This window comes from Aythya marila, assembly GCF_965140915.1.
Source record: "Aythya marila genome assembly, chromosome: 5".
Taxonomy (NCBI): Eukaryota; Metazoa; Chordata; class Aves; order Anseriformes; family Anatidae; genus Aythya; species Aythya marila.
This window is the reverse complement of record NC_139046.1, coordinates 35,525,520-35,542,888: the sequence shown is the minus strand read 5'-3', so window position 1 is coordinate 35,542,888 and position 17,369 is coordinate 35,525,520. Positions and strand designations below refer to the sequence as shown.

The 17,369-nt window shown below is 36.0% G+C and overlaps 1 protein-coding gene across 6 annotated transcripts in view; it reads left to right on the top strand.

Moving 5' to 3' along the window:
- SIPA1L1 (signal induced proliferation associated 1 like 1) overlaps positions 1 to 17,369 on the top strand; it is a 202,399-nt gene that overhangs the window by 143,661 nt on the left and 41,369 nt on the right. For all 6 annotated transcript variants that reach the window (XM_082760693.1, XM_082760690.1, XM_082760692.1 and 3 more), the window contains 5 exons: positions 1,834 to 2,008; positions 9,907 to 10,010; positions 11,433 to 11,590; positions 14,958 to 15,534; positions 16,642 to 16,916. In XM_082760693.1, the coding sequence (XP_082616819.1) occupies positions 1,834 to 2,008; positions 9,907 to 10,010; positions 11,433 to 11,590; positions 14,958 to 15,534; positions 16,642 to 16,916 (1,289 nt within the window). The remainder of the gene's footprint in view (positions 1 to 1,833; positions 2,009 to 9,906; positions 10,011 to 11,432; positions 11,591 to 14,957; positions 15,535 to 16,641; positions 16,917 to 17,369) is intronic.

Genomic DNA, 17,369 nt, shown 5'->3' with positions numbered 1-17,369 from the left:
ATCTTTCCTTCCCTCAAAATTGAAACTTAATATGTGTGCTTGGTGAGAACTGTTTTCTTTGTCCTAACTTGTTCAAGTAAAATTAGTAGAACCTGTTGCAATTAGCAGAGCAGCTAAGCCATGAAACACTTTGACCCATCGTATTTCCTTCAGAGTAGACAGAGAGCACATTTGAGGACTGAGTATTGCCTGAGTAGTCCACATCAAGATTTCCCACTGATAATATGCAAAGTGCAGTTGCAGTTTTGGAAATTGACCTATAAATGTTTCTTTCATACAAAAGGGATTGACATGCTGTACTCATATTTTTACATAAGAAATTTGGACATATTTGGGAGATAAAAGTTAGGTAGTTCTTGTGTCAGAAAATTAAAAAAAAAAAAAAAAAAAATGTTTCAGAGGGGGAAAAAGAAACATCCTAGAACTGTGACTCATTACATTTGCTTAATTACTTCAGCAGGAATAACTAAACCAGATTGGTCTTTACCTGTCTTTTCTCCCTCCCTATTTTCCTGCTGCTAATACTTTCTCTGTCACGATGCATCTTGAGTAGTAAAAGAAGAATTCAATAATAAAATTGCATTTTTCAAAATTCTGAAGTTTTATTTCTTTCTTATAATAGAACAAATTCTGAGGGCTTTTAAAATAACCCACTGTAAATATAATTAGTTAAAATTAATGAATTTTACTTGAATTGTATCTATCCACATCATCCCAGAAGGTTCCAAGACCTTGTTTTGTGACCTGTTAGATTACTTTTGAGAGAAGTCTTGGTATATTCAGATGACTTTGTTTTCAGTGCCTGTTTATGGAAAATCTGTCTAGACTTCACAGTAACCTGTAATCCAGACTTGTAAATCTCTGCTAGTTTTCATAGACTTTTCTGGATTTCATTCGGATTGATCTGCTTGATATTTTTTTTAAATGGACCCTTTGCAAAAATTGACAAGTAGGAGGAAAGATTATTTACCGTGCAGTAGGTATGCACTAGACAAATTAGGCACAATCTCCAGAACACTCCTTAGCACTATGCTGGTCAGAGTTTGTGTGTGTGAAAATGTTTACAGAGATGTCAGTAAACAGCTGTTGGTGCTGCTTTTTTCCCTTTTATGTCTTCTGTTTCTGTAGTCTAGACATAAAATATGCAGATGTGGCCCTTTTTGTGTGTGTTTCAGTGGAAACAGTATGTTTTGAAGACTCACAATTGTAGTTGGATTAAGAAATTACTTACTTTCGCATGGTTAGATTCTGCCTTATTATTTAGCCGTTTTGTTACTGCATTTTTTTTAAATCAGAGAAGGCCAACTAATGTCACTGAACCATTTTAACATGGTTAATAGCTAAGCACACTAATATGTGAATAATTTTTTTCTTCTCTTCAAAATGAAGGACCGTTAATGTTATCACCAGTTATAGAAATGAATGAGTGCCATGCCCTGCTTTTCCATGTGGAAGGTTTAGTATAGTAATGGCAGTATCAGCCTAAGTCAAGTTCCTGATGTTTTTCAGCCAACACTTGCAATGTAGCTCAATTTAAGACATTCACCGTATGCAAGCTGTAATCTCTTCTTCCAGAAAGTAAAGAACATCAATGTTTATTTCACTTTGGAAACCAATTCTATCTTCAGATTAAATATGCCATTGTCAAGGCAATCATGGTGGAAAACAATGAGAATTTTTGGAACTAGAGTAACATTTCAAATTAGACTGATGGTTGGGTATTTTTTTCTTTGTGAATTAAGGGTTTAATAAAAAATTCTCAAGTGAATTCAGTAAGAAAGCTGCTATATCACTTGGCATACATACAAGATTTTTGTATTTTTCCCTTTGCAGTTAAGTTACCAACTTAAGGTGGGTATCATGTACTGCAAAACTGGGCAAAGCACAGAAGAGGAGATGTATAACAATGAATCAGCAGGACCAGCCTTTGAAGAGTTTCTTCAGCTATTGGGTGAACGAGTTCGGCTCAAGGGATTTGAAAAGTATCGTGCTCAGCTGGATACAAAGAGTAAGAGATTTTGTATTTTTCTCTTAAGTGAACAAAATACATAATATGGTTGCAAATTGAATTTTTGCACATAATTGCTAAAAATAGCCTCTTCGCTATGGGAAGACAGTTGCTCAATATTGGAAGCGAAAGCAGAGCAAACACTTAATTTGACCCATATCCATGTGGTTTTTCAACTCTGATAATTATTGGATTTTTATACTAATTTCATATGAAATTGTCACTAAAGCTGCAACATGAAACCAGTAGACTGTGGAGCTGTTATCAGCATCTGAAACCCATTATCAGTATTTTGTAAAGAGTAATCAAAACAGTTGGTATGCAATTAATTTTTGAATAATGTGCTAATAGACTGAGTCAAAAAAAAAAAAAAAAAGTTTTGAGAACCCGTCTTTGTAATTGCACCTTGATGAGTTGATCTGTTGTTTTTATGCAATGTCTGTTGCATGTACTTTCTCCTCTAAGCAGTTTTTCCTGCTATCAAATGTATTCTTCCCTCTGTGATACTTCTTCTGATTTATGGAAATAAAACTGTATTTGACAGTTTTAATCATAAAACATTGCGATAGAAACGCACTGGAAAGATGATTTGAGGTGACAGTAACTGTGAAAGAAATGCTCGTGTTTTGGAATCGAGTTTGTGAAATACCTGTTTATCAGCTAGTGCTAGTTTATTGAATTTGTAAATCTATTTAAAAATACTCCAAGGACAACTTTGACCTGTCTTTCTATGGGTATTGGAACTAACCAACTTCTGTGGAGATCTCTTGCTATTTTGCTTACTTGCAGCATAGGAATTTAAATAAGGAGTTGAGACATGACAGCAAAAAACATTCATCAACTTCAGTGCAGCAAAAATTGCTTTTGGCATGGTTCTCCTATGACAAATTCAGTAACTTGCTCTGCTTTAGTGCTCCAACATTCTACCTTGTGTGCGTGGTTCTTGCAGGGATCATGTTGCCATCTCCTCATGTTGTTCTTGATCAGCCAAAGCATTACTACTCTGAGAGTTAGAAAATTTCCTATGGTTTTAAACCTAGATTAATACATGTGCTTCACACATTTGCCATTAAGCCACCTCTTTTTGTTGCAATGCTCATGATACCCTTTGTTACTTCTACTCTCTTGAGTGCATTTACACATTGCAGTTCTCCTCTTTGCTTTTCTGATGTTAACCTTAATTAGCCAAGTTACTTTTATTGATTTGGGAGGTGTGGATTTCCCTACTTCCCCCCACATGTGCAGTATTACCTGGTAACCTTCCTCTGCACTTGTCCCAGTTTGAATTCATTCTCTTAGTGGCTACGATTACATATGCTATTCCAGATGAGAGTCAGACAGTTTCTTGCCTATACTGGATATGTAATACAGTATATTCTAGGGTTGGGTTTTCCTTTTTTGTTCCAAAAGTGTTAGTTTGCCAGTTATAAAAAATAAGCCAAGTCAAAAATCAAATGTGTATAGAAAACCCAAAGTATTATTTATTATTTCATCACTTCTGGTTTTACATTGTGACCTCCTTCTTACTTTCAGTAGGTGCAGTAAAATATTATTTCCTCTTTCTTTTAGTTTAGTTAGTGTAAGACATATGAAAAGAAAACAAAAAGACTGTGGACTGTTCCCAGCTTCTTTGGTGACAGTCCACAAATTGTTTTCTAGTACATGTAAATGCTGTATGATTCAGGGTTCACTCATCTGATGAGATATACCCATTAAAGCTGCAACTGCCCTAGGTACTTGAAATTCTCTCCCAAACAGTGGAATATCCCAGTAATATTTTAGTTCCTTCTTGTTGCTTCTGACTTGGGGAAGGAACCTTGTCAAGTTCTGATTTTATGTACTACAATATACAACCTGTTGGGTGGACATATATATACACACTTTGAGTTAAGAGAATCTCTCCTAGTTTTAAGACGTATTCTCTTGTGGTAAAACGTTCCTACTCCATGCTGAGAGCTTAAGTTTTTTTCCCACTTCTGAGCAGGTTATGCACCCAATGGACTACCTGTTCTAAAAACACAAACAATTTGCTGTGATCAGAAAGGAAGGGGGATGATAAGTAAGTGGGAACTGCTGCTTTCATGAAGTGTTTCATAAGTTTTATTTCAGGCAAGATTTGCAAGTTCTCATGTGCAGGAACTCAGCAGCTGGAACTGCATGAACTCCTCAGTTTTCTGAAATCTTTAGGGTTAAGTTGTCCGCAGGATCACTGAGGAAACATGAGGACTACATAGCAAGCATGAGTTCTTAACAAACATGTTTCAATACCAGCAAATGCGAACAATGGAAACAGATTTTTGTAATTCATCTTAATGGAGCTGGGTTTTCCTTTGTGCCAACATTCAAAGCACGGATTGGAAGTGGTGGAAGAAAAGATAGGTGTTTTGTGGGCGCAACACTAAGCTCTTTGCATAGCTACATCCAGGAACCGTTAATGCATTTTTTACGCAGACATAGATTATTAAGAAACATCTGCTTGGCTGAAGGTGTCCAGCCTCTACTACATATTTAGTAAAGTGATTTTGAGGTTTCCATAATTGAATGAATATTTAATTTGACATAGCATTAAGAAGCAGCAGCGTAGGGAGGAAGGAAGCACAAGATTTAGAATAGCTGCCCAATAGTGGAACAAAAGCAAAGCTTTCTTTGGCTGGAGTATTTCAGTGACAGTCTCAGAAACCTGTCTCCTTGAGAACAGTACAAAAAGCCTTGTGAGACATTCCAAACAGTGTAAGGACACCTATATGAAAATATTAAATATTAAAATATTAAATATAAAAATATTAAATATTCTTATTAAATCTTTTTATTAAAATATTAAATATTAAAATCAGGTTAATGCTGGGGTGTTGCTCCACTGGGAGTTCAATTCCTTGATGAGGAGCTGAAGTTGACAGTAAAAGTAGAAGTAGCTGTTTTGGGAGCTGTTGGTTCTCTCTAACGTAGGTCAGGGCTTTGCTGCCCTGCAGTCCTGACGCCATGCATCCTGCTGCTCATCGTGAGGCTGCTCGAGCCTTGGCAGGCGCTGTACGCAGCTCCTAGGACTCGCAGGTGGCTGAGGAGCTGTGAGTTTCCTCCTGCTCAAGAGCAGCTGTGTGTTGAGGTGTGGGCAACCCATGTTACTGCAGACCTTTTCTCCTGCTGCCTCACCAAACATCTGCATTCTCTTCTGGGGAAAAGACTGAGGGCTGATTCTTTTGCCTCTGCTTCTTAATCCTGAAAGGTTGTGGTAGGCAAAATGCTAATGTCCAGAGATGGCCCTAAGAGCTGAATCTACACATGGGGAATATGTAAACAGCAGACTGCATACAGGCAGGACGTATTTAATAGTTACTCTGAGTATGTAACCTGTCTTTTCTGCCCTGGCCCTGAGACACAAAGCCTGTTCAGGAAGAGGCTGTGGTTTTGCTGTGACTTCGGTTTATAGGGTTTTATTTTAAATGCTATGATATATAGAGGCCCACACCTTCTCCCTTTTCCAGCTCTGTGCTCTTGTGTTGCTAGAGACCGCCATTGTGAAATAGTTCTTCTGTTCTCATTATTCAGGAAGTTTTCCTGAATGAAAATTGTGCTGTGCCGGCACAGCTGGTTGCAGAGATGCTCTTAAAAACAGATGTCTGTTCATTAGCGTGCAAGAAAGGTCAGAGCAATGAAGGCTACTTTGCTAGTTTCTGTACCTTTGGCAATACTTCACAAAATAGGAAAAAGCAGATGCATGATGTGAGACGGGATGGAAGACTTTCTCAGTGTGGAGAGAAGCTGACTTGTATATCTACTGTGGAAATACAAGACTTCTGTATTTTATGCAAATTTGGTAATTTCACTATAGCAAAAGGCAATTTCAGAACAGTTGTTCTTAGAAATTTTTAGAATTAGGGGCCTAATTGGTAAGTATCCGTAACTGAGCTAATTTTTAAAAGAAGGAATCTCATGCATCCTATTAACGGAAAGCCTATTTAAGTATACTGGATCCGTCAAGGGCTTTAGCTTTGGAGCTTTGCCAGTGCAACAGTGGAAAAGAACTGCTACTTTTAAAGTTTTGTTTGTGTGTTTTGAGCATTACCAGAGGGGAAGCAGTCTATCTCCTGGCAGCCTGCAGACTTTGGATAGGAAATAGAGCTTGAAAAAGTCAGCTCTCCCACGGTTGCTAGGAAGTTTTTGGGCATCACTTTAAAGTAATAAATACCACAGCAATCTTTGGAATTATAACTTCAGTCATTTGACTTTGTTTTTTCACTTGTCATACATGCTTTATTTCCCTTCCCCCTCACTCAGTAATATTTCTCAATACTTTAAATTAGTAAATGAAATCGGGTAATGCAGGGCCTGGTAACCTGACCTGTGTGTTCAGCAGAGCCACAGAGTGGTTGGTGCAGGAAATGGAGGTCATAAACTCTCTTACAACTTATATTAGTTTAAAATCCGTTTGATGAGATGAGCAGTTTAGCTACAAATGCTAAGTTTCTGGATTAGGTGTTCATATTGTATGACTTCTCGGTTAAGACATCACAGTATTAAAACAGGATAGAATATATTAAACAGATTAAGAATTTAAGGAATGTATGGACTACAAACTGATGTTCAGTTTAGAGGCTGTTAGTAAACTACAGTGTTTCAAATTAAATAATTACCTTGCACTTCTTAACTTGTGCTATTTTACATATTTTTAACCATGTGTAAGAAAGCATAGATTTATTATTGGGTCAGAGACATTCACTGGGAGGCTAATGACGAAGAAAGATCAGAAGTTCCTGGGAGTGCTTAAAAAACTGACATGGAGGGTGGAGGGAAGAGGGCATCTGAATTTCTGTGTGTTTGTATTACACAAATGTTTGTATGTTACAAAATAAAGGACTACTCAGAAAAGGTGTCTGAAAGTGACTTGGCTCTTACAGCAGTCAGACATGAATGAATGCTCGGTGTAGTCCTTGTATGTAATGGAAAGGGAGGCAGGTTTGACAGGTGCTGGCTGAAGATGGGCCAATAATCAGGAGAAACTAGGAAATAAGCCAGGGCTTTTAAACAGCAAATGTGAATTGGAGGAACATAAAGCTCTGAAGCTTTTGTTCTTGTGCTGCTTAATTGTGAGCACTGCTGCAATTTGTAGTAATGGCTGTTCTTTCTTCTGCCCAGTTGGTATAATTTTTTTTTGTTTCCCTACAATCCTTCACAAACATTTTCCTTCTAAACACTGAGATGGATTTTCTACTCTTATTGATTTTTATACAGTTTCCTAGCACACAGTTTTAAAAAGCTGCTTAGGAGCATGCTGGCCAAATCAAGTGGCTTCAGTAAGGTTCTGCTTAATAATTGGAGTAATTGAATATATCACTATGAGCGTAGCCTTCTTATTGAATTTGCAGAACCAATGCTGTTGTGGGATTTCTGTGCATCTCGAGGGAGGAAGGACAATGAAGAAAGAGCCCTCTGCAGGGCTCCATTCATGAAAGTTGATAGTTTGGCTTACACGCATGGGTATTGTTCTAGTGTAGCATTTTCAATAATGAGTCAGAACTGCTTTATTCGGTGTTGTGTCCTGATATGCTCCCCCCTTAATATTTTTACGTGTGTTATTTATCAAAGTTTATGTACAACTGTACAAATTTGCATATGGGTTGGGGGGGGGCAGTAAGGAGTTACGCTGATGTTTGGGTGACTTTCAAGTGCATCTGTCTCCTTCAGCATGCGCCGTAATGATCAGGCAGATGATGCAAGCTGCTGCGAACTGAGTGCAAGAAGAAATGATTCCACTTCAGCTGTCATGCTGTTGTAATTAGCATTAAAAAGAAAATATTCAGCAGATAGCTAGTTTTTTTTTGTAGTTGCAATGTTGAGTGTTGGAAAAGACAGCCTTTGAAACATTTTCTGAGTTTTTTGATAAGATTCTAGGAAAGCTTTTTTTCTCTTCACCTTTTACTAAATATAGATGATTTAGAAACGCAAAATCTCTCTGCAGCTCTAACGTAGAAATTTTTGCATTTAATTTTATGGATGATGTTGCAGTTTTTAACTGATACAAATGCTTCCTTTATTTTTCCAAATTTAACAGGAAAATAGAAATTTTTGTTAAAGCTTAATACTCAAAATCTAGGTAAACAATCAGTGCACTTTACTGTATTCTAAATACTTCACAAACCTCAGAGCTATCATTTCCTTAGTAACATGATCTGCCAGTAAAATATTCCAAGGTGTAGTGTTTAACAGCTTAACTTTTTTTTTTGTTATAAATAGCTGACATTATGTAAAGTAGTGGCATGTTTATATAACTTCAGATAACCAGGATGCTTTTTTTCTATATGTAAATTAGTTATTTTTAAAATTTTATTTGAAAACTGGCTTTTTGCATTGTAGATAGCAATTATGTTTAATAGAGTGTGTTTACTGTTTTGGCTTTAAACGTATTATTTGTTAAATCAATGGAACGCTTTTCAGGGTGTGTTTATTTTATTTTATTTTTTTAAGATAGAAAAAGTAAAAATGAAAGTTCCCAATTTGTCTGTAACCAAGTGTTGTCTTCAACCAACACTTCGTAAACTTTAATTATCCCCTTCTTTTTTTTTCTTCCTAAACTTCATAATCCCAGTTTTTATCATTTTCTCTCCACATGGAAGTCTCTCCATCCACGTATAATTATTTTTGTGGCCTGTTTCTGGATCCCTTCTATTTCTTCTATAACTTTTAAAATAGGGTGGCCAGAGCCCAAACCAGGTGAGAGTACCTTTGATTAATATACCAGCATTATAGTGTAATTGTCAGCTTTTTCCACCATCATCTGTAAGCATGCAAACACCCCATTTTTGACTACTGCTTTCCATTAAGCACTGCTTTTAGTGAAGGCTATTTTTTTGAGTTATTACAGTTAATTCAGAGTCCTGGTATTTATGTTTAAAAGAACCTTCTCTGTTCTTTCCCATATTGTGCATTATATGTCCATCAGTTTCCAGTTACGCATGAGATCATGGTATGCGTTCCCAGTATCTGTCTGCCTTCCTTTTCAAGTCCTTTTTGCATTCTGTGCAGTTCAGTTTCATTCTGATTAGCCTGAGATGCTGGATGGTGTCTGAAAACCGTGACATCTTGCTACTCACATGTTTTTTCCAGCATATCAATAAGCTTATGTCACACAATTTCCGAAGAATCTCTCCAAGTATTGCAATGCACTGTATTTTTGAACTGAGTTGAAAGTTGGCTGTTGGTTTGTTCTGTTGGCTTACTGCTCTACAAAAGCACTTCGCCATTTCTGGGTGACTTTTCTGAACTCTGCTGTCTCTGAGATACTGTCAGAGTTGGGTTTCTATCCTTATGCCTCCCCAAAAAATCCCCCCCCACACATACCATTTTTAGAAACGCAGCAAAGGGTGTAAAAGTAGAGATGAACTAATGGGCGAGTGACTTCCTAACTGCGCAGATCCAGACTAGCCTACCAAATGAAGCCAGATTGCCCCATTGTTTTAACACAAACTAGGAAATTTCTATTTAACTGCATCATATGTAAATTAATACATTTACTTTGAGGAATGCTTTTTTATTATATTACATTACTCTGTATCTTAGCACTTTTATACACATGTAAATCGTGTGTTTGTGGAGGTTAATACCCACCTACATTTTATAAATACAGTTTGTGCTTCTTCTCCATATGTTGGTCATTTTTCATGCTTAAATGGGCTTTTTTCAGGATATTCTGATATTCTTGCTATTCCTAGCAAATTCATCTGTGTGTCATTTTGCTTTGGCAGGTGAATAAACTCTGGGTGAGTTTTTATTTGCCTTCATGTAAGCTAGGATTGAGGATGAATAGGAGTTCTCATCTTGCCTGATGATTTTGTTGATAGTAATGAAACTTGATTTTTTAACTCCTTTTAATAATGCTTTTTTTTTTTTTTCTTTAATTGAAGCTGATTCAACGGGTACTCACTCTCTGTATACAACCTACAAGGACTATGAAATCATGTTCCATGTATCTACTATGTTGCCATACACTCCAAACAACAAACAACAGGTAAGGTGGACCATGTCTAACAATTAATTTTTCCTCTGTCTGAAAAGTAGTTGAACTAATGAATAATTATGTTAACTTTTATTTGTTACCAGCAAATGAAGCACTTAAAGATCAAAAGTAAAACTGGCCATCTCTGTGTCAAAAGATGAGCAAATCAGGTCATTGTAGGTACACCATAGCTATATTTTACTACAGAGGACCATTTTCTATTTCTCTTTGGATTATTTACTAAAACTTTAATTACATCGGTAGCACATTCGTATTTCATATATGAGGTCATACCTTAAGTCCAAAGGGCCATAGTGTACACAAAGTAGTTTTCTAACTTCTGCAACAATGTCAATTATACTTCAAGTATTGCATTCAGCAAACTGTAATGTGTGTGGAATCAGAGGTGATGAGTGGGTGGTACAGCACACTGCATAGCCATTTGAAAGAAGACGAGACAAAATCCTTTAATTTTTTATTTTATTTTTAGCATATGAAAAGCTATATAGGCTGACATGCTTTGTTACTCTGAAGCACTTGTAAAAAGAGAGAGACAAACTAAACAGGTGACTGCTTAAAAACAATAAAAAATGACATTTCTTCTGTGCTTTACTTGGACTACTGCAGTTAAGTAATATTACAGTTTCAAATTAATGGAGAGAAATAGAGACGTTTTCCTTTCAGAGAAAAAAAAAACAAAGGCCAATAAGGATCCCATGATACCTTTTATAAGAACAGATGTTAATCCAAGTGTCCTGACCAATTTACAAGTTAAATAATTACATTGTACTTATATAAATTCTCCTTCTGATACATTTGAATGAAGTTAATTATATTTTCCTTTTTAAATATTAGGCCATGTTGTTGCGTAAGGTGTTTTTCCATTTTAATCTAGAAATTGTTAGTTTTATTCTTTTACACATTATTCTTTTTAGCTTCCTTTTGTATACTAAATATTATACTATTTTATTTATCTTTACTGTAGTCTTGCACTTACTGAAAGAAGCCTATCAGAAAATTTTTATAGGCTGTTTTAAGGACAATGACAACTTTTTTCAACTTGATTTAGAACCTAACTTCTGGCTTGTGGAATTGTGTGAAGCAGGGAATGTTTTCCAGCTTCTGTCTGTCACTGATGACTGATTACATACTCGCAGGTGTTTATTGTTTTTCTTGTTTTTATTTATATTAAACTTTCCTCTTCCTGTATACGTGTATTAGATGTAGAAATGAAATTGGTATGGAAATAAATGCCCATGCCTGAAGTTTGTTAGATAAATAACTAACATTCTGTTACTTAGCATGTAAATCCTTATCTGTTTTGGTTTTCAGCTTGAAATATAAAATTGAACAATAGTAATTGAAAATAATGAGAAATAATTGAAAAAATGTGAGAAGACTTATTTAACCTGTGTTTGTTGTTTTTTTTTTAAGCTTCTGAGAAAACGACACATTGGAAACGATATTGTGACAATAGTTTTCCAGGAACCTGGAGCACAGCCATTCAGCCCAAAGAACATCCGATCCCACTTCCAGCACGTCTTTGTCATTGTGAGAGTACACAGTCCCTGTACTGACAGTGTGTGTTACAGGTAGCTGTCACTAGTTTCACTGAAAACATGGAATTGAGTGTAAATGGAGGTGTAGTTCCTTTTTTTTTTTTTTTAAAAATTTTCAGTAGAGAAACATGATGAAAGATTGAGGTTGAAGAGATTTGGGGATATGGGAATTTATATCATTGTTTCTTAAAAGGTAGATAGACACATGAGTATCTAAATGAGAAAACTCTTGTGTGCTCTTGCTTCGTCTCTAGTCAAGCATTCAGGAATTATTTGAAATGTCTGTTCTCGTTTTGATTCTCTTCATTAACAGCATTTGAGATTTTCCTTTTTTATTTTTATGAATTCACTTTTTGTTCAGGTAACTTAGACATCTGAGTTTGTGCCTTTTTTGAAATGAAGACAGTGGGGAAAAAGTATGACTAACCCTTCGATAAGAAGCTAGTTTATTGGTAACATTTTGTCTGAAATACCTATTACTTACTTTACTTCTGTCCAAAAATAAAATAAACTATTCCAGAGCATTATGCAGCAAAAAGTCTTATTGTAACCTTCAAGTTCTTAAGATTAAACTAGAAAATGCTAATTAATAGCAACATACAATGAAGTATTGCAAGATAAGACTCCTACCTGGTGTAAATTTTTTTAACTAAACTAAGCATAGAAATAATGCTCTTTTAACATAATTGGAACTTTTTACCTTTGCTACATCCAGTAGCAAAGGTAAAAAGTAAAATTTTTATTTTAAAATACTAATTAATCTCAGAAAACTATTATTATTATTATTATTATTATTATTATTATTATTATTATTATTATTATTATATTTGATGCGTCACAGTAATGGGTTTAGACCAGTTACCTTGAAATGAGATAGGTGAACATCTGTATTTCAGTAAACACGGATTAATTCCAAAGCTAAGTGTTAAATTCAGGCAAGCTTTTATGTAAAGGAAGAGCTAAAGCAGTTGACTAGTGTCTTTGAAAAACATGAACGTACCATCTCAAATAGATACAGTAGGGTTTGAAGGTTTTTTGTTCCCAACAGTTTTTGGTAATACCCTCATGCAGCAGTACTGGAATCAGTGCTGTACTTTGTACATATATTTAACTTTCCTGGAGTTAGGCATGTTTATGTTGATACTCATTTTAAGGCAGTTTGTTGACTGTACGTAACTAGATAGATGTTTTTTAATCTTCATGTTGTTTCCTGACCCTTTCTACTAAAAATCCACAAATGGTGACCCATGGAAGTTGGGGTACTAGAGTTTTAAGTTCCCTCAAAACTGTCATTTTGTGTTGTACTTCTGAAGACAAAATGCTGTTTTGTTTATGTGGACGTAGGCTGTTCTTAAACTTTCAGACGTTTCAGGAGAAAAACAAAACAAAATGATCTTGAAGGAAAGGGAAAGTAGGAAATCCCTCCACTACAAATATATTTTCAATCTGAACTTGTGTATTTACAGATCTGTTTTCAGTTACTGCTTTAGATAGTATGACTCATTTTATTTTTTTCATTATAAAAGCATGCTAAAGTTTTATACTCTTTATACTGTAATAAATCTAAATATCTCATGGGTTATACTTCGAGCCTTCAGGCTTTTGAATCTCTTGTTTTTGTTTTTCAAGTATTCACAACTGTAAGGGCTAGAACCTGATCAATTACTATTAGTGAATAATAATATATAGTGAAGAAAATTATGTGAAAACTTCAGCTTTAGTGATGCAGTGACGCTACAGATATAAATTTTAAGGGGTGGGAGCTGGAAAAAAAAGCTCTAAGTGTGTCTGTGTTCATTTAAAAATTGGCTAGGTGCTAAGTGCCAATCCTGCAATTTTATTTATGCACATTGGTCTTCAGGCTTGTGTGCAGACCAGATTGATGCTGGAGTCTGCCACTGCATTGAATGTTTTGTGTACTGTCTTTTAGGACTAAAATCCTTTCTCCTTTTCTCCACTCCCCCCCCCTCAGTGTGAACACTTGATTTAAATTTATAGAATTCCATTATGAAAAGCTTTTCTAGGAAACTTTTCAAAGCAAGTTTGACCTCTTTTCAGCGGATTATTTGGAAAAGTTTCATAGATTCATAGTTCTAGACAAAACAGGAAGCCATATAGCATAAAATTGTAGTGGAATTCATATTAAAAACTACATAAAAGGAATAAAATTAAGCACTGTCTTGGCCAGTGATTCTCCTTCCAAGCTAAGATAAACAATATTTCAAAAGTCTGGCTTCTCCGTCAACATCATTCACATTTTAAAACTTCTCTAGCATATGTTAAAGATTAAAGTCTTATCCCTGTGGTTCATGATATTGAAAACCTAATCAAAGAAAATGTCACTGTTAGTTTTCCATTAAATTCAATTAATTGTGTTTAATGGTTAGGCTTGTATCTCTTGAAGATCATCAAGAGCCAGATAGTCGCATCATGGGCACTCCATGTTGCAACTATATATATATATATGTGTGTGTGTGTATATATATATATATGTGTGTGTGTGTATATATATATATATATAGGCATACGTTTGAAGGAAATTTAGTGGTCTATGGCATCTTTGAGTATCTGTTGCCAGAAAAAACAAAAATTAAAACCCAATAAATTAAAATCAAAACCAAGATTTAGATGATCCCCATCCATTCCCCTCCCCTCAAACGCTTTGCTAGTGTTTCTGCAATCTCAGTTGTTGATTTGGGGGAATTTTCTTAATTATGTTGAAAGACTCAGATTAGAATAAGGTGTAAAGCTAATACTAGCCAGCCTTCCAAGTTAACAACCACATACGCTTTTAGTGTACTTTCATGGTTTTTTCTGTATTAAACTCCATTACCATGATATTTTGGCCAAAATTAGTTATTACGGCTTTATGTTGAGTTCTAGATGTGGTAAATCAGGTGTGAATGGTTGGCGTACTTCTTTTTACAAAGCTCTTGCAGCGCAGTTGGTGATCTCTACTTAGGAGAGACTGCTGAATGAATAAGCCTTTCAGATGAGTCTGTCAGTAATTTAGGTGCCTAAATTATAAGCTAGAATAATAGAGTGTGTCAGAAATATGCTGGTTATAACAAAAAGAAACAAAAATCAGAAGTACAGTACCTGACTGATTATGTTATGACAAAAGCAGGTTTTTACATTTCAAGTTCTCTTTAAGCTGTGGTACTGAGAATGACTCAGAAAGTTCTTAGAGGAAGAAATAATTGGTCCTCTATTCATACAGTGAGGGACATGGTCTCTGCATTGACAAGGTTAAAATGTAAATATAGGCATATTGCTGGGAAAAGGAGAAAAACATTGAGGGGTCAAGGAAAAAAGGGAATGCGTTTTATTTATTCAAAAAATGCTGAATTTGCATACGCTGAAACACTCTGCTTCTTCCTTATTCCTGTGTTTCTTTTAGTGTTGCTGTGACAAGATCCAGAGATGTACCATCCTTTGGACCACCTATTCCAAAAGGTGTCACGTTTCCTAAATCAAATGTGTTCAGGGACTTCTTACTAGCCAAAGTCATTAATGCAGAGAATGCTGCTCATAAATCAGAAAAGTTTCGTGCGATGGCCACCAGGACCCGTCAGGAATACTTGAAAGACTTGGCAGAGAAGAATGTCACCAATACACCTATCGACCCTTCTGGCAAGTTCCCCTTCATCTCGCTCGCTTCAAAAAAGAAAGAGAAGTCCAAGCCTTATCCAGGAGCAGAAATCTATAGTTCTGGTGCTATTGTTTGGAGTGTCCATGCAAAAGATTACAGCAAGGGTATGGAAATAGACTGTCTCCTAGGCATCTCTAATGAGTTTGTAGTCCTCATTGAACAGGACACAAAAAGCGTGGTGTTTAATTGCTCCTGTCGGGATGTAATAGGATGGACTTCAACGGACACAAATATCAAAATATTCTATGAGAGAGGTGAATGTGTTTCTTTGGAGAGCTTCATCAGCAACATTGATGACATCAAAGAGATCGTCAAAAGGCTGGAGGTTAGAATTTATTCTCTTGTTTGGTTCCTCTTCTTCGCTTGCTCTTCTGACCCTACCACCATGTAAGGCTTCAATTCCTTCGATGTTTGGGATGCCTGAAGCTGTTCTGGTTGCCAATCAATAAATCTGTTAGGACTTTTCTGCCTTTACTTCTCAAAATCCAATATTGTCCTGACATTTAATCAGATATCAGCCAGCCGTAGCAGGTTGTGTCAAAAGCCTCAGTATTTAAAACAAAAAAAACCAGGGCTTTCACATATATAAATTACTCCTGCACAATAGATACTGACGTGTTACCTTTTTCTTTTGCTTGTTTTCCCTTCATTTCTTTGTTTTATAGATTTCTTGTATCTTCTTTCAAATGAAACTGCAATATCTTTGAGATGTCTTACTATGTCACCAGCAGGGTGCAGTCCCAATCCCTATTAGAATCTTCATGTATTCTCCTAATGCATATGATGAAATGAAAATGTAGTCAGTAATGGTATCTGTATATAAAACATCTGTGTTCTCATTTTTTATCAAATTAAATCATGAAAGAATTTGTTTTCTTTCTCTGTCTTTTATTTAATTTTACCGCTGTAGGTGTATAATGACCAGGAAAAAGGAAAAAACATGCCCTATTAAATTGTTCTTTACTGTTTTCATGTTCATATTAGATAGAAGAGGTGGCATGGACTACAGTTTACTGCATATAGCAGCTGCATGCCTCTGCGTTACTATTCTGATTTTAAGTTATCTTGCAGTTTACTGAAACAGCTAGAAACATGTAGCTTGGTTGTCTGGTTACTAAAGTGTAAAAAGTAAAATAGAGATATTTGTGTAACTCCATGTGTTTGTTGTGTGCTGCCATGCTTCTTCTAAAATTCATGTGGTTTCAGTAAAAACTTCAAGGCAAAACTTGGGTGACAAGACTCTACTGAAAATACAGTTTGAGTGACAAGATTGTTTCAGTTGGTTGAATACCAAGGACTGTGATGTATTTTCCCCGGTTGTGTCCCATCACTGTCTTGGGAGTTGATTGTACAAAAATGTAGTCCTTAGACCTGTATGAACACTGAAAACATGTGAGTGATCGCTACATTTTCTCTTTGTTTCAATTCACAGCTTGTGACTAAGGGCTGTGAAACAGTGGAGATGACTCTGCGTAGGAATGGACTGGGCCAGCTTGGTTTCCATGTGAACTACGAAGGCATTGTGGCAGACGTCGAGCCCTATGGCTACGCGTGGCAGGCAGGACTGCGACAGGGGAGCCGGCTGGTGGAAATCTGTAAGGTGGCTGTAGCCACTCTGAGCCACGAGCAAATGATTGATCTTCTGAGAACATCTGTAACAGTGAAGGTCGTCATCGTCCCTCCATATGAGGACTGCACACCACGCAGGTATGGTGTAATAGTTTCTTTTGGTCAGAAATTATTTGAGGGAGGGGAGGGATGCCGCCAAATAAGCATTAGCTCCAGAAACTATGGTGCAGTTTTAATATATAAGAGAAGGTGCAGGGAAAACTGTCAGTACTCACGTTCTGGGCCCCACTAAATGTTCATTGAATACTGCAGTTTAATAAGATGTCTAAAGAACAGTCTGCATCCTTTAAACTACACATGGAAATCGAACAACTTTTAATTGGGAATTCTCTGTTTCTGTTGTGTTCAAAATAATTGTACCTTTCTTTCTGCTTTCCTACTTGTTGATAGTTTGTAGTGTCTATGCATGTAGTATTTGAAAGACAAGAATGGATGTATACATGTACTTTTCTTCTTTCACAAATAAATAAGGCTGTAAGTTACTAAGGTCTATCAAATCTATGGATCTGTCCAGAGAAAATGCTGCAAATT